Below are 26,686 nucleotides of genomic sequence, written 5' to 3'. Positions count from 1 at the left end.
GCGTACAGATGGGGCCAATGCCCAATACATAAAACATTAAAACTGCATTTTAAAAACATTCAGTACAACATAAGTGCTCTCCACAACAACTAACAAGGGAACAGATGACATCATCAGGATGGTATCCTTAGTGGCCACAGCTCCACGCAGTGCTACTATTTTTGCGCTCACGGCGAGTTGGTAATAAGGGCTAGGACAGATAGTAATAGTCGTAGACAGATGGTAACAGTCGTGGCAGCTCCTACTCCTTTCCACGGTCGAATGAAGTTGAATCAAGGCAATTCAACTTCGTGGGCGAATGAAGTTGAATCAAGGCAATTCAACTTCATTCGCCCATGGAAAGGCTTTTCTAAAAACTGTTTCTACAGTTCCTGAGAGATCCATGAAATTGTTGGTGATGAATCAGTTGAAATGAAATAGAGAAGACACCACATGTATACATCATTGTTCAGAAGAAGACTTGTGTCGAAATGGCAGAACATTCCGGAGATCACCATCTTCACTTGTATTTGATATGTTATGCAAATATTGTACACTCTTTTGTATGAAATCTTTTTGATTAATATTTCAAATTTATTAGCACAAACTCCTGCACAGTTTTTTTGTTACTACTTCGGTCTATACTGGTTAAACATGACAAAATGATGGTATGACAGGAAATGGCACAAGAAACTCAAGGGGCTGGTTCTGTTAGAACTTTGCAAACAGTTTTTATTCACTGATATAAATGTCAAAACTGTTGTTGCAAAAACACTCTGAATGCATCCCATTGACAGATCCTTTGTTCCTTTGGGGAAAACATTAATGAATGCCTGTGCACCAAGGGAAGGCAAGCTTTCTATTGCAAATGAGAGTGAAGGGCCAAAAATGTGCTGGGTATGGTCATCAGGTTGACAGTCCTTCCTTGCCTAGCCTCCTCTAAATTAGATCTGAATTCAGTTTGGTCCCTTCCTTTCTCTTCCAGTACCTGAAGTCACAGTGGCCAAAGGGCTATGTTCATGCTGAATCCTTTTCTTAGGACATTTTAAAGTTTGGGGCTGAATAACATAAAAGCAAACAAACCTCACCTGCTGTTTTAAAGAATGTTGGGTTTATGAGAAACTAGAGGAAGGTCTGAAGTTTTAATCTGACATGTTACTGAAAAAATGGTACCAAACAAATGAAGCATCATGTCATTTCTTGATAGTTTTCCAGGCAACCACTTCTGTCTTCCAACAGCAACAATTACTCTTGTTCCTATAACATAAGACAATCTATTCCTTGTTTCTGCTCTTATGACCAGTAGGTGTCACTGTATTGCTGCAGGAAGCAATACGCTATAAATGTCCTAGTGACATAAGGACAGTTATAAGAAAGAGCTTCTTTAATTCATTTATACATTAATAGGCACCAAGCAGGTTTCAGGATTTATCTAATAGTGTGTGAGAGTGTGTTTACATGTGTGCATATTCCAGCCCAATTATTTATGAGTTTGCTCTTACAGAACAGTTTGGTATATATATATATGTAGCTCAATCAATAATTTCAATATTGCTGTATCCATTCCAGCCTTTCTGTGCCGGATCTGACCCCCAACGTTGGTCTCTTCTGGTACTTCTTTGCTGAGATGTTTGAGCACTTCAGCCTCTTCTTTGTGTGCGTCTTTCAGATCAATGTCTTCTTCTACACCATTCCCTTGGCAGTGAAACTAAAGTAAGTAGATTCCATTTGCCCTTGCTTTGTTTGGGGAAGCAACCTCGTATATTCGCATGATGTGTTGCTGTCAAATAACCAACTCCAAAAGTATTCTTTTCTGGAGAGCTGGCTTGTTCTCATTAGTTTAGGTGAGCCACACCTTGATTAACTTTACTCTGTTTCTCTTAATTAACGAGTCTTAAGGCTTGATTTTGATATAGGGTCGTCTGGTTTGGGAAATACCTGGAGATTTTGGGGGTGGAGCTTGAGGAGGATAGGGTTTGGGGAGGGGAGGGACTTCAATGGGGTATAATGCCATAGAGTCCACCTTCCAATGTGACCATTTTTTCCAGATGAACTGATCTCTGTGGCCTGGAGCTCGGCTGTAATCCCAGGAGATCTCCAGCCACCACCTGGAGGTTGGCAGCCCTATTTATATATGGAGCCTGGAGTATAAGAAGAATTTACAGGGCAATCCCAAACCCTTCTAAATCCATTGTAGTCAATTGGCATAGAATCTCTTTAGGATTACAATGTGAATTTCCTTCCTGTGGAGCTCTTCATATCTTTACCTAGCATGTGGCTACTTTAATTTAGTCAGTAGTGCACCTCAGCCTCATGCTAGGCCTCTTTCACTTTATGAACCCAAATATAGTTAGTCCATGAGGTTAGTCTCTGAGGTGCCACCAAAACATTGAGGGGTTTTTTTGGAGGGAGGGATTTTTTTTGTCTGCCTCGATGTACAGACTAAAAGGGCTGTTTTTCATGAATGTTATTTCAGTTAGATAGTCCTGCAAATGCAATTTATGGGAACAAATTAAAGAAGTCAGTGCACTTAGCTGTGCAGGTCAGCACAGAAAGCCAGTTTGTTATATCGGATATAGGGAGACTCGGCTCAGAGATTCTGGGTCCTGTATTATTCTGAAATTCCCTCTCAGAGGGTTGGGGTTTTTTTAGTTTAAAAAAAAATCCAGGGAACCTGTAGAATGCTTTTTTAAAGAAGTGTAGTGTTAAAAGCAGTCCTTCAAATGTGAACATTCCAACCTTCAAGCGACCAGGCAGAATGGCCCACGGCCAATCATGCTGGTCTCAGTTCATGCTGCTGAAGTGGCACAAGATTAGCTTCTAGGAAGCTGACAAATTCTGCCTTTTTGCCCTCTGAGTTTCAAGGCTGTCTCCATCTGTGGCACCATTATTTCTCTGACATTTCAGCACTATTTACTGGAAGCTTTAAGTTAGAAAGAGCGCTTCAAAGTGGCTACTGAAAGACAGGAGAAGCGATTGGCAGTCCAGATGTCTGGACCAGTAGAGGCCCTTGGAAATCGGGCAGAGGAACTTCCTAGCCCTGCTCCCTGATATGCTATGGATCAAACCTAGGAGGATAGTATGTGGTCTATGACTACCCCCTGCTCAAAGGTTCCAGTAATTTACATTTCTGTACTTGTATGTGTGCACAAGTGCAGAAAAAAACAGTAGAGGATTTGCATTCTTAACTATGTTTTGCTTTTTATTTTTGCAATACTGCCTTTCTGCTCCCCACTACTTTTTTGTGGGGAAATCCCTGCTTTCTGCTCCCTGCTGCTTTTCACAGGGAGAACCTCTGCTTTCTGCTCCCCACAAAAAACCGTGGGGAGCAGAAAGCTGGGATCACGAACTGCTATGAACCAGTTCAGTTCGTGAACCAACCTCCCAGTTCATATGGTTCATGGCTCAGTTCGTGCCCATCCCTGTTCCTGACCCTCAACTCCGGACTGCACATGCCCTGTGTGAGATTATTGTTTAAATGGACAATGGGCCTTTGTTAGCCTCTTCCTGCATCAGTGTTAGCCCTGATGCAGTAAGACTGTCTTCTCCTTGCCACCTCTCAGTTACATGTTTACAGCTGTTACACTTCAGGGCTTGGCTAACATGATGATGTTAGTGCAAGAAAATTGTTACCACTGCTCTCATCATTGAACATTTGTACAAAGCATAACAACTTCAAGTAGGGATGCTCGATCTCTTACCTGTTTGTCTTGCTTTCCGTTCGCCACTGGTGATCAGGAAGCCAATTAATCAACAGGTTATTCTCAGCCTCTTTGTATGTATTTACAGGAACGGGTTATTTGCAGCCATCGGAAGCTGACTCCCACCTGATGAGGGATCATCTGGGAGTCAGCTTCTAGTCTCTTGCTGGGGAAGCTTTGCTCTCAACTTTGTTTTTTTTGTTTTTTGTTTGGGGGGGGGGGGAGAAGCCAGCTCGACACTGATTAGCTGGAGAGTTCTTCTCATCTCCCATCCTGGAATCTTTGCTGCCTCCCTGACTTGCTGAGATGCAGAAAGCAGTTGTGTAGGAGACCTGGCAGCCCTAGTCCCTGCCCAGCTTGTGGTGGGAAGAAAATATCTCTTTCTGCCTTCCCTTTTCGATGCCCCTGCCCAGCTCGGAGGGGAGGGAAGAGCTCCCTTTTGCAGCTTCGCTACCTAAATATTTTGTAGGGTATATAATAACCCAACTCCCAGCTCACCCCCTTATTAGCTGTGCATCAGTTTCTGACCAGCAGGCAGCTGCTTATTTGTCTGGCAGCTGTTCAGGTTGCTCGTTGCAATCCAAACGTATCCCTCATTGGTTCAGTCGGAGTGTGAGTGTCAAACAAGGTAAGTTCGTCTGCTGAACAAGTTTGCTGAGAAATTTGAGGCATTCCTTAGCTTGAATCTACATTGGCACAAGCATGTCATTCCATGTTGCACAGGCTTGTCATTCCATGTTGCTCCAGCCACGCTCTCTTTGTGGCTTATCTCATTTGCAGGTCATGCATTGCTCTACAGATCTATGAATTTCATGTAATAAAAATACCATCCTTGCTATTGGTTGCAACACTGTGTGTACTGTAGTGAAAATGGGCTGATTTTAAAGCATCTGATGTTGCCAGTAATTGTTGGCCTTCTGTTAATGCTTGAAAGTTTGATTCTATCCTTGAGCATCTAAATAAAAAGGACTTTCAAGGAAGCAGTTATTTCATGTAGCAAAACAAGGATGCAATTTGCAATAGTTCCTGGGTGCTGTTTATATTTTTCTTCCTCGTGTTAATCCAAGCAGTTGGTTTTTCTTCTTTTTGTATCATATTCTCTCTCTCTCTCTCTCTCTGTCTCCCTTCCTTTTCTTTTCTGTTTCGAATCTCTAAAGAGGAAGGGTTATAATTAGATTTAGTTAGCCTATGCAATAGGCAGCAGTTATGAAGCTTTCCACTTAAATATATCAAGAAGGATACCTATCTCAGGGCCAAGTAGTGAGGGCTAAAATAATAGGAAAGTGGCTCTAGATTTAGAATTAAAGGAGGGAAACCTTCCTTACTGGAAAAGCAGTTTGCTCACAGAAATATGTATCTGTCTTGGACAATTTCCAAGATGAGGCTAGACAGTGTCAGTCAGTGGTGCTTTAGTTTTTCATATCTGACTCCACAGAAGGAGTTGGGCAGGACTCCGTGAACAATGTTTACCAGCTTAATTCCTTTCTTCCCAAAGAGGGGTCTCCTTTCAGCCTCATGTAATAAGTGCTTGGAGGTTTTCATCATATCACAGTGCCCTAGAAGCTTCCATCCCTTTTCCCTCACTTGCAATCTTAGAAGATAACAGGTGTCCATTTTGGCCCCCTGCTCAGCTGGAGTGGCGCCACATATGCTGCCTATTCCATGTGTTTGGAGAGCTAAGAATAGTGTGAGAGGGGCTCATGTGACCCTGCCCTGTGACTGTAGTGTGATAACACCTTAGTATCCCTCAGCACGAAGGTATCATTCTAGGTCTCTCTTAGGCCATGTTTACATCAGCCGTCCTGGCTTGATGAGAGATTTCACAGGCTTGTTTTTGCCTTCTGCCCTTTCCTCCTTTTCATTAAGATCAGAACACATGCTTGTAGACACAGCTTCACGTGAAGCTGTGCTGAAGGGGAATACAACTGCTGTTCACTTTCAGGATATCATCTTTGTTGTGTCAGGATAAGAAGTCAGCCATGTTTTTAAATGTGGGCAGCCAGCATGGTTGGTAGTGGCTGGAGTGTTGAATCTGCAGTAGGGAAGTCATAGCTTTGAAGCACAGTGGGTGACCTTGGGTCAAATTACCATCTCTCAGCCTGGCCTACCTCGAAGGGGTACTGTGAGGATAAATTGCAATAACCCATGTATTCCACTAAGAGCTCCTTAGCAGAAGTGTGTGTGTGTGTTTTGGGGAGGGGTACAAATGTAATAGATGTCCCTGAAAAACCACCAGAGAATGCAGGACCATTCAGCCCACCTTAAGACATTGTGGTACAGTGTGGTAACTCCAATGCGGGAGCAAAAACTTCAGTCTGTTGCATTTAGCAATATATGAAATACGAAGACTGCCACTGTGGCCACTACAGCTATTGTAAGCTCTCCACTTTTATAACTGAGGTAATGGTGGACCAGAATTGATGATAACTGAGGTAATGTGGGATCTCTACCAGAACTGTTCTTGAAAACTAGGTGTTGTGTAATTTGGTAGATTTGTACATATCTGACTTTCCTTTATTCTGGATCATAAGATGATGTTTCTTGAGCCAAATGCTTAATAATAATAATAGTAATAATGATAATTATAATAAAACAAAATGGAAAAGCACTGCTCTTTGTTGCATCAGATCAAGTAGGCTCGAACTCACAAAAGCTTATTCCATTAAAAAAATTATAATCTGTAAGGTAACACAGGAAGTGTTGTTGCTTTTGCTATGGTAGACAAAAATGTCTTCCTTTTAGTAAGTGCTCCAAAAGAAAAGACAGTTTGACATATACAAGGGAGGAGCCTTGTTCAAGTAAGGTTGACTATGTGAAAATAATAATCCAAGGGTTTGTCCCTTACCACAGTATGTTGCTGTGGCTGTGTTATCCTTAAACTGTGAGACAGGTCCTCCTACTCCTTCAAAGGCCACCCTGAAGATGCAGGTACCCGTTGCTTGTGAAAGGGACCAACATACCTTCAGGACACCCCCCCCCCTGAGCATCGTACTCACGGGATGAAGATCTCCTAGTGTTTCCTGGACCAAGAAACATCTGATTAGCCTCAACCAGAACCTTTTTGGCCCTGGCCTGGTGGAATGCGCTTCCAGCTGAGATCTGGGCCGTGCGGGATCTTTTACAGTTCTGCTCCACCAAAATAATTATCCAAGGGTTTGTCCCTTACCACAGTATGTTGCTGTGGCTGTGTTATCCTTAAACTGTGAGACAGGTCCTCCTACTCCTTCAAAGGCCACCCTGAAGATGCAGGTACCCGTTGCTTGTGAAAGGGACCAACATACCTTCAGGACCCCCCCCCCCGAGCATCGTACTCACGGGATGAAGATCTCCTAGTGTTTCCTGGCCCAAGAAACATCTGATTAGCCTCAACCAGAACCTTTTCGGCCCCGGCCTGGTGGAATGCGCTTCCAGCTGAGATCTGGGCCGTGCGGGATCTTTTACAGTTCTGCAGGGCCTGAAAAACAGAGCTGCTCCACCAGGCCTATGGCCAGGGCTCATGACTGAGAAAAAAAACTCCATCTGATGGGCCCCCGTCCTGCTTCTTTTTGTGGACCTTCCCCTAGTTTTCAATGTGGTTAAATTCTCCTTATTTATACTTTATTGCTATACCATCTAACTGTTGTTGATTGATGTTTAAATTGTTTTAATTGACTTATCATTGTTTTATAAATATTTTGTTACTTACCCTGAGGCCTGCAGTAGCAGGGGAGAGTGAGTCAGAAATTGAATAAATGAATGATAAATAAAATGATTATCTGGACCTCATCCCTGGCTGCCATGCTTTCAGATGATACTGTGCATGTGCCAGGGGTCGTTTCGTAGAAAAAGAGCTAGGGGAACTCATTAGCATAACTCATTAGCATATGCCACACCCCCTGACATCAGGGGCCTGGCGGTGGACCTGCGAGGCTGGCGGGAGTGTGAGGAAGCCCCGCCAAGGCCCTCCCTGGCCCCAGGCAGGCAGGGGTGGGGAGAGGCGGGGAGGAAGCAACTTACCCTCCCTCTTCTCCTGACTGAATGAGGGCTGGAAGCGGGGTGGCTGGAAGCAGGGGGTGGGGCTTTGTCGTGTGCCCCGCCCCCACACCTCACCCGGGGGAACTGCGATCCCCCGCGATCCCCCCCGAATCAACCTCTGGCATGTGCAGTAATCCTGTGGTGGTTGGGGCTTGCAGCGTAAGCAGTGGAGAAAGGCGTGATGGCAGTGAGGCGGGGCATCAGAGTCGACCTGCATGTTCCTCTGTCACAAAGAGCATAGCCCTCTTGGGTCTGTATTACCTTTGAATGCTGGGAGGAGGGGGAAGAAGGATCTTGCTTTTACATATTTCATCCAGTGGAAGGGGAAAATACCTTCCCTGTTCATAGCAAACTTGCACATTGTGCACCTTACTAGAGTCCAGTGGCACCTTTAAGACCACTAGACTCCAATTTTGTGTTACTGCTTCAGACCAACATGGCTGCCCACCTGGATCTGTTGTGCACCCTGACAGGGTAGCTGGCCACATGCCATGGATTTTGACACTGGGATGTATTCAAACATACGATCACTACCATAGGCTTCAGTTTAGCTGTTAGAGGGCCAGTGGGAGAAGTTGGTGGTCTGCTTATGTTTCATTAAATAACAGGGTGTCAGCCTTGGGTTGCAACGCGGATGGGGGAGGGTCAGAGGAGTCCGCCAGGATGATAGACCGCTTCTGAAAAGGAATCAGGTTTTCCTCTCAGTGATGGGTATCGCCCTTCGTCATCACATCTCTCTCGTTACTACCCATGGGGGGCCGATTGTGGAGTACCAGTTTTATTCACTTTCCTCCTAATCATCTGACCTCCCCATCATTCGTCCTCGAGGTCACCTGTTTTCTCTTTATTTCAGATACAATGCGGTCCTCATCCCTTCGGCCTCCCCACACCCAATCCTTAAAGTGTTCGCACCAATCCTTTATACCATTTATACCATAGCTATCTATTCTAGTAACATTGCCATCCTGTCTCCCTTCTGTCATCCCCTCGTCTTGTAGCCCAATGAGCTCTTTTTCCCTGTCTACCTCCCTTAGAAGCAACACTTCCCCGTTTGGGTTGTTTGCCCAAAGACCCGGGTCTTCCCTCAAAGGGTTGCTGTACTTCTTCTTCGTGTTTTCGAGAGCTACTGGGGAGTTCTCCTGCGTAGTCGGGGGGTCTGTGGCCTCGACCTCCTGACACAGGGTTGTGTTACTTGTCTTTATCATACACCCGTGCAAGCAGCCTCAGGCATTCCCGTAGTATCAATACCATCCAGTTAACTTAACAGCCTTTTTGTTTCTTTTGTAGGGAGCACCCTGTTTTCTTCATGTTTGTTCAACTTGCTATCATTTCCATCTTCAAGTCCTACCCAACTGTGGGAGACATCGCCCTGTACATGGCCTTCCTTCCACTCTGGAGCCACCTATATCGATGTAAGTTCCTTGCAAGACGGTTCTCTCCTTCCAGCTGCTCCTAGCTCAGTCACTCTCCATTCAGAACTTCCCGGTCCCTTCCTTGCCAAGCACGGCCCAATGAGTGTTCCGGTTTTAATGGCAGAAGGTCCTTTTGGACATCCAGGATGGGGTGCTTGCTCATATTCCCAGTGTGGGCATGCTGCAGCAGGATTCACAGTGGGATGCCAGACTGACCAGTACGCTAAGCATGTTGAGATGTTTGGGTTCCAGCCATATGGCGATCCTCACTGTTTCTTATTGTTTGGGAGTTCTCGAAGCACAGAGAGAGTCCAGTCCACTCCCAGCAGTGGGTTCCTTTCGATTTCTCCATGTGTCAAAACAAAGAGGGTCTGGCAACAATTTGCTCTTCCCATCACTTGTCTGTCCAAAGTTTGTGTGTGTGAGAGTGTGTGAAGTTGCTTTTGCATTAAAAGAAAGTTTCAGAGGAGAGAGTTTGGTTTAGTATCTCCAAATATAACGGTGCAGTTTCTTCTGAATTGGGTCCCAGGGCCTAGTGTCATAGAATCCCCCCCCACATTATAAGGGGGGCTGTTTCCCTAAGAGCTAGGTCCTAAACTCTATTTCGTGGTGACTCAGGTGCCCCTTTTGGAGCTCACCAACCTTACCATGGAGACAACCTGTGAATACCGTTTTACGTCAGATGTTGAAAAAGGAATTATCAGCCACTCAGGCTCTTTCTTTCACTGATTCTTTGAATGCATGAGCCAGTTCAGGATGTTCGCAAGTATCTGGTAATTTAGGTGAGAACTTGTCCCTGGCATTTTCAGCGAGCAGTCCTTTGCACAACTACTCTGATGTAAGTCCTGTGTTATTTAGTGGGGCACATTCCCAGGAAAGTATCTTTAGGATTTCAGCCTAAAAAAGCATTCCCCCACCAGGTTGAACTGGGGCATTTTTTGCGGCAGCCCAAAGCTGTAACATCTCTCCAGCTTATTCAGCTTAACTTTTGCCATTTGCACTTGTTCTGTCTCTTTCTAGGTGTGCAGACTGAGAATAAATCATACTTTTGGATTACTTTAACCGCCTGCTGTGATGATATTTGCAGAGGCAAGCAATCCAGAAGGATTTAACCGGAGGCTTTTTGCTTTGCATCCAGGAGTGATTTGCCTTGGGGGCAGCCTTAGTAATAGGAGCCAGCCAGCTGTTCCTGACTGCATTTTGGATTACATTAGCCCATTTGTAAGGGCCAAATAACACAGTATGTTTGGCCACAAATTGAGTCAGGGTTCTCTGAATAGTACACATGCTTCCCCCCCCCCCCCTTCCCAGGCAAAACATTCTCCCACCCCCCGGCTGTTTTGACTTGGGAAAACAATGAAGGGTGGAAGGCCCCTCCTCCCCTAGTGCTGAGGTTCTGATCCAAATCAGGTCTTGCAGTATTGGGGTAACTAAGTTCCCCATGAGTCTGCATGGAAAGATATGTTGGGCCAGAGTTCCCTCAATCCAACTCATGGCTAAATGTGTCATTTAGCTTGGCCCTAACAGAAAGGAAAGCTGGCTTTAGTTCATTCTGAAGTGCATCCTGGACATGCAAAGGCATAGGATCAGTTGCGTGAAATATATAAAGAGCGACATGATGCTGTTTTTTCTTTTGGGCCATATTTATGACATTTTGTGATAGTGGTGTTTTATCGCAAAATATGCTAAAATATGGCATGTTCTCTTTTTGGGTAGCTGGCTTGTTCTCTTGAAAAGACGATGTATGAACAGATAAGCAGTAATCATATTAACTGCATCTCAAAAGCTGGAAGCAAAGGGAGATTTAAAAACCGCTTCCATAATTAATCACAGCAACCTGACTGAGGTAGGAAGAGGCTCTGTAATACATTCCTTAGGGAGGAAAAAGCTTTAGTGAGTCTTGAGAAAAGAAGGTCTTCAACACTTTGATGATTACATAGTCAACATAGATACCTCCTCAGGGGAATGAGATTGTCGGAGCATTGAATGGGAAGGGCTAGGTATGGAAACATCAATGGATGAATGAAGTTTTAAGAATGTAAATATTCCATTTCTGGAACAGAACATTTCACAACAGAACACTGTAAATGTGCGGGTAAAAATCCATTCAGATAAACACAATGCTTCACCAGCACGAGATATTCGCTATATGCTGTTGTCTTGACATGATCAGGAAAAAGAAAATGTACCACATAAACTACAGAAAAAAGTGCTAACATTTTGCTGCAGTTTAGAAGGGGGGGGGGGGGCGGACTGGGGACGACACAGTCCAAAAATAGCTTTCCATTCAGTTCCCCCCACAACTTCCTACCCTTACCCACCAGTGGTATGAATTGCGCTTTTCTTTTGCACCTGCTTAAATCCAAGAACTGGAAGCGGGGGCTGTGTAATGGGTGCAGAATAAACCTGTCAACGCTCTTGTCACACCCAGGAATTGCCGTTAATTATTGGTTCTTGCCAGAGGGATTTCTATAGATGCTGTCTCTAGAACCACCCTTTAAATTAGTATCTGCCACCCCATTATAGCTTGTATGGTACAAAGGCAAGGACTAATCAGCATATCACTTAACCCATTTTAATGACACCTCTGCTTTTTGTTGCAGTCCTCCGGAACATCTTCATCCTCTCCTGTGTACTCATCGTCTGCTCCGTGCTCTTTCCTGTTCTGTGGCATCTCTGGATCTATGCAGGAAGTGCCAACTCAAATTTTTACTATGCCATCACATTGACATTCAACGTAGGGCAGGTTAGTAAAACAAGGGGAGGAATAAGGCTTGAAAAATCTTCTTGAGTTCCTGGCATCCTAACCACGGGGCTTTGCATGTGTCCCAAGTGCCCCCACAAGCACAGAAAAAGCTTTGAATTCAGTATCTAATACAGAAATCAATATAATTGGAACCTTAGCTGTCATTTATATTCATTCATTTTTATTTATTTACTTTATACTCCACCTTTCTTGCTGAGACTTAAGGCAGATTTCATTTTCAAGGGGAGGCTACAAAGTGCATGGATAACAACTGGTGAAGTGTCTGAAGAATGTGGCAGAGTTCTGATTTCTAGCACTTATATCCCTGCCTTCTGTTGTCCATGTTGGCTGTGGAATGCTGGAAAAAATTTGTGCCTGTGTACATTTTGGATTGGGTTTAGTTTCTCATTTTTGGGTCCAATTTGGCCCACACAATGGGGGGGGGATTGTTAGTGCTTTTGGAGAACTGAGCCCAATAACGGGAGAATAAATTATGGGGAGCTGTTATTCCAGCTTGGCAAGTTAGAAGAGAAGTTGCTTTCTCTGACATGGTGATGTTTAGCTTGTCAGCTTCACCATCTTTTCTCCCTTTCTCACAATATAAGAACTCGTGGGCACTCAAGGAAATTGCTGAGCGGTCGGGTTAGAACGGATAAAAGGAAGTACTTCTTCACCCAAAGAGTGATTACCGTAACACATGGAATTCACTGCCACAGGAAGTGGTGGTGTCTACAAGCATAGACGACTTGAAAAGGGAATTAGATAAGCATATGGAGCAGAGGTCCATCAGTGGCTATTAGCCACAAGGTATAGATAGGGACTCTGGGGCAAGTGATGCTCTGTATTCTTGGTGCTTGGGGGAGGGGGTCAACAGTGGGAGGGCTTCTAATGTCCTGGCCCCACTGGTGGACCTCCTGATGGCACTGGTATTTCTGGCCGCTGTGAGACACAGAGTGTTGGACTGGATGGGCCTTTGGCCTGATCCAACATTGGCATCTCTTATGTTCTTATTTATCTAGAGTCTTCTGCTGTTATCCGGCTCATACCCAGGATGCAGATTAACATTGTCTTCTAGCCAGTTTTGTGTAGTGGTTAAGTGTGCGGACTCTAATCTGGGAGAACCGGGTTTGATTCCCCACTCCTCCACTTGCACCTGGCTGGATGACCTTGGGCAAGCCGTAGTTCTGGCCCAGCTGTTCTTGAAAAAGAGCAGTTTCTGTCAGAGCTCTCTCAGCCCCACCTACCTCACAGGGTGTCTGTTGTGGGGAGGGGAGTTTGTAAGCCACTCTGAGACACCTCTCTTCTTCTTCTATGGCTAAATTACAGATGATCAGGAAAGAGAGGTGACAGTACAAAAGAACACATGAAAGGCCCTGCTGGATCAGGCCAGTGGTCCACCTAGTCCAGCATTCTGTCACACACAGTGTTTATTTACTTCATTTATACTCTGCTTTTCCTCCCAGTGGGGACACAAAGTGGCTTAATACACCATTCTACTCTCTTCCATTTTATCCTCACAACATCTCTGTTAGGTAGGTGAGGCTGTGTATGACTGGGCCAAAGTCACCCACTGAGCCTCCATGGCAGAGTGAGGATTCAAACCTTGCTCTACCACGTTGTAGGCCGACACTCTAGCCACTGTGACACACTAGTCAGCCAGATGACCCTGAGGGCCCACAGATAGTAACAGAGATCAAAACTTTCCCTCCATTGTTGCCTCCCAGCAACCAGTATTCAGAGGTATATCACTACTGTAAACCATTTAGAAAAGCGCAAGAGTCCAGTAGCGCCTTAAAGACTAACAAGACATTTGGCAGAGTATGAGTTTTCATGAGTCACTCCTCAGTTCTTCAGATATCTGTTAGTCTTTGAGATGCTACTAGACTCTTGCTGTTTTCCACTGCTACAGACAGACAGAGCTACCCATCTTGATGTATACCCTTTAGTTATCGTAGCCAATAGCCATTAATGAACCTGTCTTAGCAGCCATCTTACAGTTGTGGCCTGTTGTCTGCTTAGAAGACAGAGTATTGTTGTGCCAGATTATGTTGTATCCTGAAGTCAGGATTTCCTTTGAATTAATTGCTCTGTTTTTATTGAGAACCAATTATGTGTGTAAAGTGCTGTCAAATTCTGGCCAATTTACGGCAACCCAGCAGGGGCTTTCAAGGCAAATGAGAAGCAGAGGTGGTCTGCCATTGTCTTCCCTGGTGGTGGTCCCTTACAAGTATCAACCCTGCTAAGCTTCCGAGATCTAATAAGATCAGGTTACATCATCTCACTTTCCTCCCTGGGAACTAAGCAAAGTTATGGAAATAAGAAAGTGTGGATTACAGATGTGATCATGGTCCTATGTTGTGATCCCTGCTGTATCTAAACTAGCTGAACGCAATGTAGGATTAGGATATTCTTTCTTCTTCTTAAATTCAACACTTCAGCTCCCATCTGTCAACTCTAATTATGCTTTTAATTCCATGAAGCAACTCCCCTCTCCAAATCTCATCCTTTCTTCTATTTCTGTGCTGTTTCAAGCAGCAGCAATTATTTCTCTTCCTATTGCCAACCTCCAATTTGTCTCCAAGATATGTTCCTGCAAAACAGTCTGTTTTTATTTTCTCCTGAATAGCCAAATGCTTCTTTGAATGTGACTTTTATTTTGACAGTAAGCAATGTGATTAGCATATTTTTATCTTGTATCCTAAAAGACATCATGCTTTGAGGCTGAAGTTAACCATTTAACCATGAGATAGTTTAGAAAGAATCTGATGTGTAAAGAAACTGTTTACAGAATAAAGAATCGCTGTGAGTGTTCAGCATAAAGCTGGAGAAGACAGTTATAAAAACATGGCTGAGTAAACACAGTCATCCACAGCTAGTAGTGGATAGCAGCTCTAGGTCACAAATCCAAATTGCACCTTGGAAAGTATGGATTATGCAGTAAAACAGGTATTTCCTGTAGACATTCGCAGCAAAGTAAATGCACAGAGGTTTATAGACAACTGTGACAAACCAGAATGTTTCTTATTAGTTTAATGTAGGTGACCTGTGTATCATTTAAAGGAGTGTAGCAGATGTCAGTTATCAGCAGATGAGTGGAATTTATTGTGTGATATACTTACAGTGCAATCCTAAAGAGTCACACCCTTTTAAGACCACTGTCTAATCTGGCATCACTAACTTTTAAAAACAAAAATGACCGGGTTTCCCAGCATTAAACAGAGTATGATATAGGCTTAGAATTGATAGGAATTTGAAAATCATGGTTGATTTTGAATTTGTTTGACCTCTCTCTTTCTCTTTAACTTGCTTCCTGATGTCTTTGCTTTCATCATATATTACCACCTAAGTTTGCCCTGAGGGCTTGCAGCTTTATACAAACAAACAACACCTCCCTGTGGAACTAAAAATGCTTTGGAGGACCAGCTAGAGCTGTAAGCTTGGCAAAGTGTTCTGTGAGCGGTGTGTTCCCAAATCGTGTTGACAGGAGCCACCATTTGTCCTTGCTTCTGTTCGGCTTCTTTACTAGACATCTCATCCCTGGCATATTTACTCAGAAGCAAGTCTCACCAAGTTCAGTGAGGCATGCTCCCAGAATGCCGTACATTGTACTTCAGCCCAAGTTGCAGCTATCAGCTTTGTCTAGTATTTTAAAAGGAAGTAGAAGATTGGCATTGGGATCGTCCTATCCAAGTTCACATCAGGGACAGTACATGCCATATATATCCAGATGTAGTGAGAAAACACACACAAACACACACAGAGCTACGTTTCAGTGCTTAGGAAAGAGCCCCACTGAGGCTGTGCTGGTCCACGTACTGGCTGCCATGTACAGGCTGCTGAGTATTTTGCTTGTTTACCTTCTCTTATGAATGGATATGTCCTCTGGGTAGAAAACCTATTGCGCTATGTTACATTGTCAGCAGAAGAGTCCTGTAGAGTTTTTCTTGCAGAGTTCCTTATTGTTGTTTGCATCAGCACAGCTTGGCCAGCAGAAAGCCAAGAACCAAACAGATGGTTTTGGTGATGTCACGTTCCTTCCCATTAGTGTTGCAGCAAGGACTGTTTCCTCCTGTCTCACCTTTCAAGCTTTCCCGGTCCCTCTTTCAAAACTGGCAGGGCTGGTCCATCTATCTTGGCCAGAGTGTCCTTAAATAACACCCTGAATACCATCAGGAGGGTGCTGAGCCCTCGCTGAGCAGCAGTTTGACTCCCTGTGCATATGTTTCTTCTAAATCACACTATTTGTGAAAACAGACCTTGTTCTTCAGACTTGAAATGAGGAAGTTGCTTCTGTATCTCTTTGATGGACTGGTACATGTGACCACATTATGAGTGTGTATTCTTTATTAAATTAAGCTTTCCTTTTGCCCAGTGTAATAGGTAGCTGAGGATTTTGCTTGGTTGCCCGTTCTTGTGAGCGCATATGCCCTCTGAATAGAAAATACGATATGAATGTTGTTAGTCTCAGAAATGCCAGGATAGCCCTTACAAGGTGGGCTGGTAAAGAGCTGGGTGAGCGAGTTCATCCAAGGCCATTAAGACAGTTCAGAGCGGATGGGCTTTTCATGGGTGACCTTAGTGCTGCAGCCCTTTGAGAGCCACATTGTACTTTGCACAAAGCAGTGCAGTTCTGAGGAAGCCATCTTTCTCTCTTTTATCAAGAGCTTGTTTGACACGTGAGTTGCAGCTCCAGAGTGAGCATTCATACAACCCTTTTTTATGCTGGGGTAATTTGTAGTTGTCATCTGTGGTAGTTGCCACATTCTGAGATCCAGCTGCCTTGTATCATAAACTGACCCAGAGATTCCCATGACCGTGAGTCACTTTCCAGGAAACAACAGCAAACTGTCTCACTGCCTTACGCCTTCAATCACAATATAATGCTTTCCAAATGGATAAGTACCCAGCTAAGTTTAAGTTATGCCTTTACTGCCCCCCCCCCACATCATTTCCTTTAATAATTAACAGGACATCAGGAAGGGCTAACTTCAAAGCTAATGTCATCACTGGTTGTTCCCAGCTTTGCAAATGACAGTAAGTCCAGGGCCTCGTTGTCTGAGAATCCCAAAGCAACTTCTGACTTCAATAGTTGTCCGGGGGGAGGGCAGACTTTTTCTGTGAAAGTGTGTCAGAAATCACCCATCTAGAGAAAATAATGTCCACCATAGTTCTAGTCCCGTTGTATCTGAATATTGACTCTTAGTCTAGAAACCTGCAGTATCTCTAAAGCACTGGCTCAGCAAACTACCATCCATGTAGAGGCAGAATAGAAGTTAGAATTATTTCAATTCCTTGGTTTCTGCATGCTTAGGGACCTACATGCTTAGATGCTCATGTAATGTCAGTAATTTGAAGGAAGGTTGGGTGGGAAGGGGGCAGGCAGACCTGTGCTCTGTGCCCTCCTAAGCAAACTCTCCAAAGGTAATCAGTTCCTGCCTAGGGGGTTAGAAGAGCTAGGGTTGCCAGGTCCCCCCTGACCACCGGCAGAGGATGGGGGGTAGGGTTGTCAGCTCCAAGAAGGGGAATTCCTGGAGATTTGTGGGTGGATTCTGGGGCAAACAGGGACCCCAGGAGCGTACAATACCATAGAGTCCATCCTCCAAAGCATTCATTTTCTTCAGAGGAACTAATCGCTATAGTCTGGACATGAGCTGTGATTCCAGGGGATCCTCAGGTCCCACCTGGAGGCTGGCATCCCTAGCTAGGAGTGGGCTGGCAGGGCAGTATCTCTATAAGGCAAGGCCCAAAGGAGGAATTTTCAGGCAGAACTTGGTTGGTGGACCACCCCCAGGTGAGCAGGGACAGAATTTCACCTTATGTAAAATGGAAAGTGGCCAGCATTGGACTGGTTTGTTTACCACTTTAAGTTCTTTCAAACACTGTACAAAGAGTCAACATGGGCAGGCCACTGCCAGAATTGCTGACAATTTAATAGAAACTACAGAACAGGGAATAAGGAAGAGTGGAAGCTTGGAGGTCAGGTATGATCACTTTAGAAACGATGAGGTGGAGTGTCCATTACAGGAATCTGCTTTAGGAGAGAGGAGTCCAGCAGTGGCCACTGTGGACTGCCAGGCTGATGGGGGATGGCCAAGCAGAATCAGATCTCCAGAGAACGGCCACTGGTGAGGTCTGCTTAGAAACCTGGATGATCCACATTCCAAACCTACATCTCTACGCTGTTAACAGAAGGGGGTGGGTGGGACAAACCACAGCACCAAGAAATGAACCAGAAAGACAGGAGGGAAAATGTAAACGTTGGAGGGAATAAAATGCAAAACAAGAGAGGAAAACAGACAAAAGGTGGATTGAGAAACATTCGTCTCCTGAGATTAAAGGCTGCCTGGATCATACTGGTGCAGATCAGGAGTAATTACAGACAGTTGGAAATATGCATATAAATGAAATGGAAATTGTAGTTATTATGAAATCTACTGTAAAGAAATGTTACTGGGATTTTTATTTGCAACAGCAGCAAAAGTCACATTTTTTTAAATGGTGTGTTTATGGTTACTTTCTCAGCTCCTACTAGTGTACTCTCTCCCCCCATTACTCTTAGCTTCAAAACTGTTAATGCATATGCCCATTAGTCTGCTTTTGTATAGATCATTAGTTCTGTGCCATCATGTAGTTACTTCCAGCCTGTTTTGCACAGGAGAGGTGTGGCTTTTGAATATTAATTGTAAGAGGAAAAACCAGGTCAAGTGCAGAGCTAAAACCCCAGAGCTCAAATGCAGCATGCTGGAAACCATTAAATCATTTGCTGCTCCACTGGAGAAAGAGAAGGTGCCTATATTCTGCATGCAAATAAACACAGGCACATGAGGCCTGCCCCTCCCGGTGCTTTTTGTGTTCAGCCCGCTGTTGCAGGGTGCACCACAGTACATACTAACAATGGGGGGGGAGAAGCACTAGTGAAAAAGTGCAGATGCTCCTTGAGATCTCCTTGACTGGAGATGCCAGGTATTTATTTATTTAATTCCATTTATACCCCGCCCTCCCCGCAGTGCGGGCTCACATTGAACTTGGGATCTTCTGCATGCAAAACATGTGCTTCACCACTGAATCACAGCCCCCACCAAGTATTGGGGCCTCCTTTGTATTGTAAATAGGTAACTGAAGCTGTCCTAGTGATGCTGAAGGCTTTCACGGCCAGAGTTCATTAGCTGCTGTAGATTTTCCGGGATGTGTGGCCAAGGTCTTGGCATTGTAGAACCTGACATTTCACCAGTAACTGTGACTGGCATCCTCTAGGGTTGCCAAATAATTCTTCGCTGGGAGCGGGGGGCTCCTGGCCGGCGTCGGGTGAGTGCGCGCGCACACGTCACCTGGAAGTGACGTCCACGTCACTTTCTAGTGATGCGCACGCCGGGGGCAGGGTTCCCCCCGGGGCCCGATTCCGCCGCGGCGGAAATCAGGCCTCCAAAGCGGGGGTTTCCCCGCCCCCCCCGGCCCGATTTGGCAGCCCTAGCATCCTAAGATGGAGTACTCTCAGTGTCAAGGTGAGAAGAAAATGGTAGGCAATAGTCCTAGTCAGGGTTCCCTCTAAGCTGAGTTAGTGTGAGCTAGCTCACAGTTTTTTAGCCTCTGGCTCACAGATTTTTGTCTTTGCTCAGGAAGGATTGGCTCCAGAGCAAACTAATTTATGCAGCAGCCAAATAGCTCGCTCACAACTTTAATGCCAGTAGCTCACAAAGTAGAATTTTTGCTCACAAGACTCCTCAACTTAGAGGGAACATTGGTCCTAGTGAGTTGCATTCTTGGGGGGGGGATAAAATTTGAACAGGGGTTTATGATTTGGTCTGTTTATCACTGGATTATCCTAGATTATGCTAGCCCAATGAAACGGCCTCCTGTGCGACCACCAGTGTCCTAGGCAAGAGCCTCAGAGATCTGCACAATTAATTTATATCTAATTATAAATATTTTATTCTGGGCTGTGGGGGCTCCTGAGTGGTCCGAGCATTGTGGGGTAGATATAAAATAACACAGCACTCTTTGTCTTTTTGCTGTACCACACTAACAGTGGCTGTTCCTCTGGAATTAGGTTAATGACTTTGATGTATTGTGTTTATGGTAAAAGTCCTGGCTTAAAAGAGAACACAAACCTTTTGTGGGTTTGGGGTGTGTTTGTGATTATTACCTTAGACTTTGGTCTCTGGATATGTTTTGGACAGCTGATATCAAACCTTGCCAAAGTTATCACGTGGGCAGTCTTTGAAAGTTCATGGTCTGTACATGCATCCATTTTGTTTGGAAAGGACTGATGTGACTCACACTTGGTTTCTTCTGCAGATTTTGCTCATCTCGGACTATTTCTACGCCTTCCTGCAGAGGGAGTACTACCTCACTCATGGACTCTATTTAACAAGAAAAGACGGGACAGAGGCTATGCTGGTCCTCAAATAATCCTGGTATCCAACACAGCCTGGAGAACAGGCTGAACAGACCATGCTTGGGGTGGGCGGGCGGTTCTGACTGTTGGGAAAGTACCTTTTGCAAGTGGAGAAAAGGCTGCAGCTTGTGTGGGAATAACCTAATTTATACACTGGTACAAAGAGTTTGGTGCAAAGAACATAACAGGATAAGAAGTCTGCTTCTGTGGATCACAGTCTCTTTTGAAGCTCCTCCTTCTAACCATAGTTTTGCAGAACACAAGTCATCTGCTCTGAGTGATTCATCAGGAGTCGGTGAAAAGCATTTGGACTGCAACGAAGCCTGTATCTTATATACAGGGACAGACAAGGCCATAGATGATTATTTGTACGATTTTTGGGAATGCTGTTGGAATTACCCTTCCTCTTTCTGGAAAGGAATAGCTTCAATAAGCAATTATTTGGTTCCACCTACCACTCTTCTTTCTTTTCTTGGACTGGAGGCTCACCTGCCTGATGTTACAGGGTTCCTTGGGCACTTGAAGAAAGGGCATTGGGCTTCATAGACTGGAACACTCTGCTCACACTGGAAAACTGGAAGCCTCAGATGTTGCACCGTTCATGATAAGTGGTTGATTCAGGGTAGTAATTCAGAATGGAGCTGATGACTGGACCGTCCTTGGAGACATCGAGGGGTCAACTCCCAAGCCTTAGATGCAGTCAACAGAAGAGAGTTGGGTGGAGCTTCCAGATAGATGGAGCTTACTCAGTTTTCTTTAATAACGCCATTTACAAAGTCATTTGTGTCGGGTCTCAGTGAAGAGGAATTTGAGTAACACACAAGGGGCCCATATTACGTACATGGACCAGAGACTCCATCAACATTTTAGCTCTCAAGTTTCATAGGAAGGTTCCTCCAACCTTCCCCACTCCCAACCACCACCAGTCCTTTTATTTTGGAAGCATATTCTGTGTTCTCTGATCTCTGGGATTTGGGGACAGGGGCTAAATTGTACAGAAGTTCTGGCCTCCGTCCAAAGGGGAGCACCAGATTTCCATGGGCTGCTTGGAAGGGGTTTGCAGCAATTGACCATTGCAAGTATCTACTCAAAGTGAAACAAAGTCTGAGGCCAATGGCACCTTTAAGACCACAGAGTTTTATTCTGGGTGTAATTCTGTGTATGTTCTGTCTCTGTGTGTGACCACATGTGCATGCACACGAAAGCTTATACCCAGAATAAAACGTAATTGGTCTTAAAGGTGCCCCTGGACTCAAACTTTGTTCTGCTGCTTCAGACCAACACGGCTACCCCACCTGAATCTATCTACTTAAAGTGTTACTCTCTCAGCAGGATAAGCATTCATTTAAACAAGACTGTATTAGAAAAGTGGTTCTGCAAAAATGGCTGTCCCGTCCCACCTGCTTTCAGTGCAGTGCATTCAGTCAGATCTCCTCCCTCCGGTAACCAAGACACAGCTATTTCTGTTTGTTTGGTCATTGCTGCTATTTTTAAACTGTTCTGACCCAGCACGGCTCCAGTTGGCTCCTTCCTCTGTCTCACCAACCCGTGTGTTTCCCTTGCCGGGATGCCGAATGGGATCCAGCCAAACTCCCAAAGCCCTGAAGGGTTTTACAAGGCTCAGCATCATAAAACACATCACCCTTTTTGTCTGTTAGCCGAAGAGATTGGACATAGGCCCGCTGTACTTATAATAAAAATGTGTCCTTGCCCCCATTGCCATTTTTGCAAAGCCATTCTGCAGGGCACAATCTCCTTTCTCTTCCAATGGATTTCTTATTAAGAAATTGTTTATAAGGGATTTTTTTAAAGAAAAAAAATAAAATATTCTTGCCTTATTGCACTAAAGTTAGTGATTTCCAATCCAGTGTCCAGGGGAAGGGGGGGCGGCTTTTACATAACCAGAGCTTCCAGTAGCACAGAGCCCTGCCACAAAAAACTGGAGGAAGTTGCTCTCCAGACCGATGCTAAAGGGCTGCCAGTGTCAGGCCTCTTCTTCTCAGTTTATGGGGTGGGGGTGGGTGGGTACCTTGCAGCGTGAGTAGTAAATTATGCATTCTTTTAAAAAAAATTCTCCTGTGTCCTCTTTGAAGTTGTGGTATTTACTTTGGGGCTAGAGCCTGTTAACACTACAAAGCTTTAGCCTGCGGTAATTATCTTGATGGTTTTTGTGTGTGGAGGGGGAACCTGCAGGTGCTAGCATGTATTTGTTATTTATTTAAAATATTTATATCCAACTTTTCTATGATGGCTTCATTCAGAGGTAGGCTTTGCTTTGATCACCAAGTACCAGAATTTACTTCTTTTCTAAAGCCCAGTTGGCATTTATGTCAAACTTCTCAAGGTAAGCCATTAGGCTATTGTTTTGTGAAGAATCTTGCAGACTGGAGGCACTCAAAGGCCATTCATCCCCCTACCCCCCCCCCTGCAAATTTGCCATCTTCCAGTCCCACACTGATAACATTTCTGCAATTCAGAAGAGAGCATGAACTGTACAAAAGGTGTCTCTAGGGCAAATGCTTTCAACATCACTCATGTAATTTAGTAGAATCTTCATATCTGAGGTGGGGAAGAGATACTTTCCTAGCACCAAATGAAAAAGAAACCTATTGGCAGTTCCAAGAACCACACAAGGGGCCACTGGGGTCCAGATGTATGTGGAATAGTATTGCTATTGTCTTTTGGCAGAACTACATCTCCTCCCAAAAAAGTGGCCTGGTACCTCACTCTTCCCTATGGCATCAAGGAATACATAACGTGATGTCCACCTTGGGGGTTTCCTGTCCCAACCGACATCTTTCCTACAAACACCAGCATGTAAACTGGAGCAGAGGGGAGGAAACTTGCAATCGCCGACCCCCCTGGTCACACATCAAGTATCCCTAGATGTTCATGGGAGAGACAGAGGAGAGGTGGGGCTGCTCTTTTTGGCAGTAGTCAAACTGCCAACATATCTAGGTCTACCCAGTTGTGAAGGAGTATATTGCCGATGACCGGTATCTCTTATTGTGAAGAGTGCCAATTAAATACAGCAGTCTGATAAAACTCCTTCATTTGAAGCAAGATGTTCCTATCTGTGTATGGGGCCATGCAGCATAAGCCTGGTTTTGGCATTGCCTAATAACATAGTCTGACAAAATGGCAGCCTCACCTGAAGTCATCATTTTGTTGAGTAGCAAAAAGGTTACTCTATGTTCTAGACTTGTAGAGAGTTCATTTTCTCCCCAAAAGGTCCCTCTTTCACAAATGGAACGATGATGGAAAGTGCAAACCAGTTGCAGCTGACTTTTGGCGACCCCATAGGGTTGTCGAGGCAAATGTCATTCAAACATGGTTCGCCATTGCCTGCCTCTGTATATCGCCCCTGGGCTGTCTTGGTGGTCACTCATCCAAATACTGACCGAGCCTGCTTAGCTTCCAAGATCTGATGAGATCAGGCTGGCTTGGGCCATTCAGATTAGAGCTGCAGATGAAATAGTCACTGATTATTCTTCCCTCTGAGAATCAGAAAATGCTGGGGGGGGTTGTTTATGTGTGGGAGGTGGGGTTGCACTCTGCAAGCAGGGCAAGATTAATGTGTCTCAGACATTAATTACAGCAGATGCCTTTGTGAAAGGAGGCAGGAAGAGTGAGTGCTATGCCAAGTGTCCTATACATCTGTTGTACATTTACTGGGGAAATCAGGAGGCTGCATTGAGTTTTGTGTGTATTGGCTACTTGAGTGTGTCCTGCTCCATTCTTACTAAAGTGCCATAAAGCCTTTTAGCTAAATGTAATTAATATAACAATCTTTTCCCTGACTAGTGCAGCTGTGTCCTGATTCTATTATTTTGCCCCCTACATTTTCATCCTATTATTTTCCCCCTTCATTTTGATCCTCTTACATCCTAATCCGAGCTGGCATGCAGAAGGCCTGGAGCTGCAGTGTCCTGGTACTGAGCAGTTGCCATAGCATCAGCCATTTTCTTTCCTGTGCGTCTGAAGGGCATCTGTCTGTGCAATAACAGAGGATTGTCTTTTCCCCCAAAGCAAAGTGCCTCTCTTTGGTGGCCATTTTGAAGTGGGAGATTATATACATATATATGTAAAGCACATTTAAGTTGTTTTGGAAACACTTCTGAAAAGCCCTGCTATGTCCTCTGTATTTCCTTCCCGTTAATTTTTATGTTTCTTCTAGATCAATTTTTTCCCATCTTTTTATTTTTTATGAGAAGGAAAGGATAAAATTATATATTGTTTCCTCACTCCTGTGAGGTAGGGTAGGGTGGGAAGTCACAACTGGCCCAGTGGGCTTCATAGCTGAGAAGGGAATTTGAACCTAGATCACCATCGGCTCAAGTTTGAAATCCTCCCCATGTATTTTACTTAGTATATTTTTATCCCCGCCTTCCTTCAAGGAGCTCAGGGTGACATATGTCGGTCTCTCTCCCCTCCCCCATTTTCCCTTGTAACAATCCTGTGAGGTAGTTAGACTGAGAGAATGTGACAGGCCCAGTGAACTTTACAGCAGAGTGAGGATTTGAATGCAGGTCTCCAGCACGCTAACCACCGCACCATTGCACCGCAGTGTATATGTTGATATGTCTACTGAGGAGAAACCCTCAGTGTTATAAGAATATAAGAAGAGCTCTGTTGGATTAGATCAAGGGTCCATCGAGTACAACAGTTTGCTTGTAAAACGAGGCAAACCAGCTGTTTCCATGAAGCCCAAGAGCAGGATGGGCTCATATCCTTGGGGATATCATCTAATTGGGGCTTGTGTGCCTTCTGCAAATCTGTTGAAATGAAGCTCTTTTATAAGCCAGTTTCTAGCCCTTATGATTGCAGATGGGTTTTTAAGAAGTACGTAGGCACGCTAGGTGAAAGCTGGCAAGCCAGTAGGATTTGCAAAGCTCAGTGCACCTGCAGAGTTTGGTGCCCATCCTTGTAATCAGCTGAAGCACAATAAATTGTGCCAGCGTACAGTGCAATTTTGCATTATTAATATAGGTCATGGGTCTAATTCACAAGCTGGTTTCTGGCACACTAGGCAAACTAGGACTGTGGCAGCCCCCCCCCCCCCCCCCCCCATATATACCAGCACATACACAGAGGAAAATAAGAAGCCAGGAATGACCTTTCTTATACATGATACTGTTAATGTTTCTTTACAAGAGAAAAATCCACTTTTGCCTAATTTGGTGCCCATTAAAGCCTACATGCCTTGCTAATTTGCAAGAACATAAGACTAGCCCAGCTGGATGAGATCAAAGATCCATTTAGGTCAGCAGTTTCCCCACAGTGGCTGCATCTAGGATGCCCAGAAGCAAGACAAATAAGGTAATCATCCTGCCTCCCATTGCCCCCCCACACACATCTGGTTTTCAGAGGCATAGCGCCTCTCAGTGTGGAGGGCCCCTTTAGTCATAATTACTAACAGCCACTGACCTACCTATCCTCCATGCATGCATGCCTTTGATTCTCCCGTGGAAGCCTTCCGTGCTGCTGGCCATGTGTTGTGGAAGTTAATTCCACATCCAAACAAACATTGTATGAAGATACAGAACAGACAAAAGAACATGTATCTACTGCACCTCAGTGTCATTGGGTGACCCTGAGTTCTAGATTTATCTGAGAAATTCTATCTACTCTCGCCATATATTACATAATTTTATAAATATAGGTCCTGTTCCTCCTCTTTTGTCTTTCTCCTGAACTAAAAAAAGGTCCAAAACACTTCAGCGTTTCTTCATAGGAACAGCAGCACCCCAATCTTATGCTCATTTTGGTTGTCCTTTTTGCGTACACTTGTTAATTAGGCCTCATTTTCTCCAAAGGAGCCTTTTCATGACGACATTCCCCAAGGTCCTGGGGACACTAGTGGCCTTCCTAAGTCTGAGAGGAGTGGTCCTGTTTTCCTTACTTGGAAGACGTTTTGATCCAGGCAGAGTCCAGTCACCAGGCGAGCCTACACTTGGACTTTATAATCCAAGTATTTAGTGTTTAGTCATGCCGGCCACATGACCATGGAAACGTCTTCGGACAGCGCTGGCTCTTCGGCTTTGAAACGGAGATGAGCACCGCAACCCTAGAGTCGGATTCGACTGGCTTTCGAGCAAGGGAACCTTTACCTTTACCTTACTACAGGGACATGGTTGTGCTATTAACAGGGAGAAGAGGACCCTGGAGCCAACTCAAGTAATTACACACTTGGGAGTGTGGATAGACACAAGACAGGACAGGGTTCTTCTGTTCCAGGAGCGGTTAGTAAAATTTCTCACTTATCTTTCATCAGGTTCTGAACATTTAGACACTGGAGGTGATGACCCTAGCATGTCTCCTGGGCATGATGGTGTTGTGCCAAGATCTACTACCGTGGCCTAGAGTTCATATGAGACCCCTGCAGCGTTTTCTTTATTCACTACCAGAAGGAAATAGACTACAAGATAGTCAAGAAGGT

At 44.6% G+C, this 26,686-nt stretch overlaps 1 protein-coding gene across 1 annotated transcript in view; it reads left to right on the top strand.

Annotated features, from left to right (window-relative positions):
- PIGU (phosphatidylinositol glycan anchor biosynthesis class U) overlaps positions 1-21,421 on the top strand; it is a 38,500-nt gene extending 17,079 nt beyond the window's left edge. The window contains exons 9-12 of the mRNA XM_015413395.1: positions 1,549-1,692; positions 8,982-9,106; positions 11,710-11,852; positions 20,148-21,421. Of these exons, the coding sequence (XP_015268881.1) occupies positions 1,549-1,692; positions 8,982-9,106; positions 11,710-11,852; positions 20,148-20,261 (526 nt within the window). The 3' untranslated portion in view covers positions 20,262-21,421. The remainder of the gene's footprint in view (positions 1-1,548; positions 1,693-8,981; positions 9,107-11,709; positions 11,853-20,147) is intronic.
- Positions 21,422-26,686: the final 5,265 nt, after the last annotated feature.

Source organism: Gekko japonicus, unplaced genomic scaffold (genome assembly GCF_001447785.1).
Source record: "Gekko japonicus isolate JY-2015 unplaced genomic scaffold, Gekko_japonicus_V1.1 scaffold79, whole genome shotgun sequence".
NCBI lineage: Eukaryota > Metazoa > Chordata > Lepidosauria > Squamata > Gekkonidae > Gekko > Gekko japonicus.
This window is presented reverse-complemented; position numbering and strand designations above follow the sequence as displayed.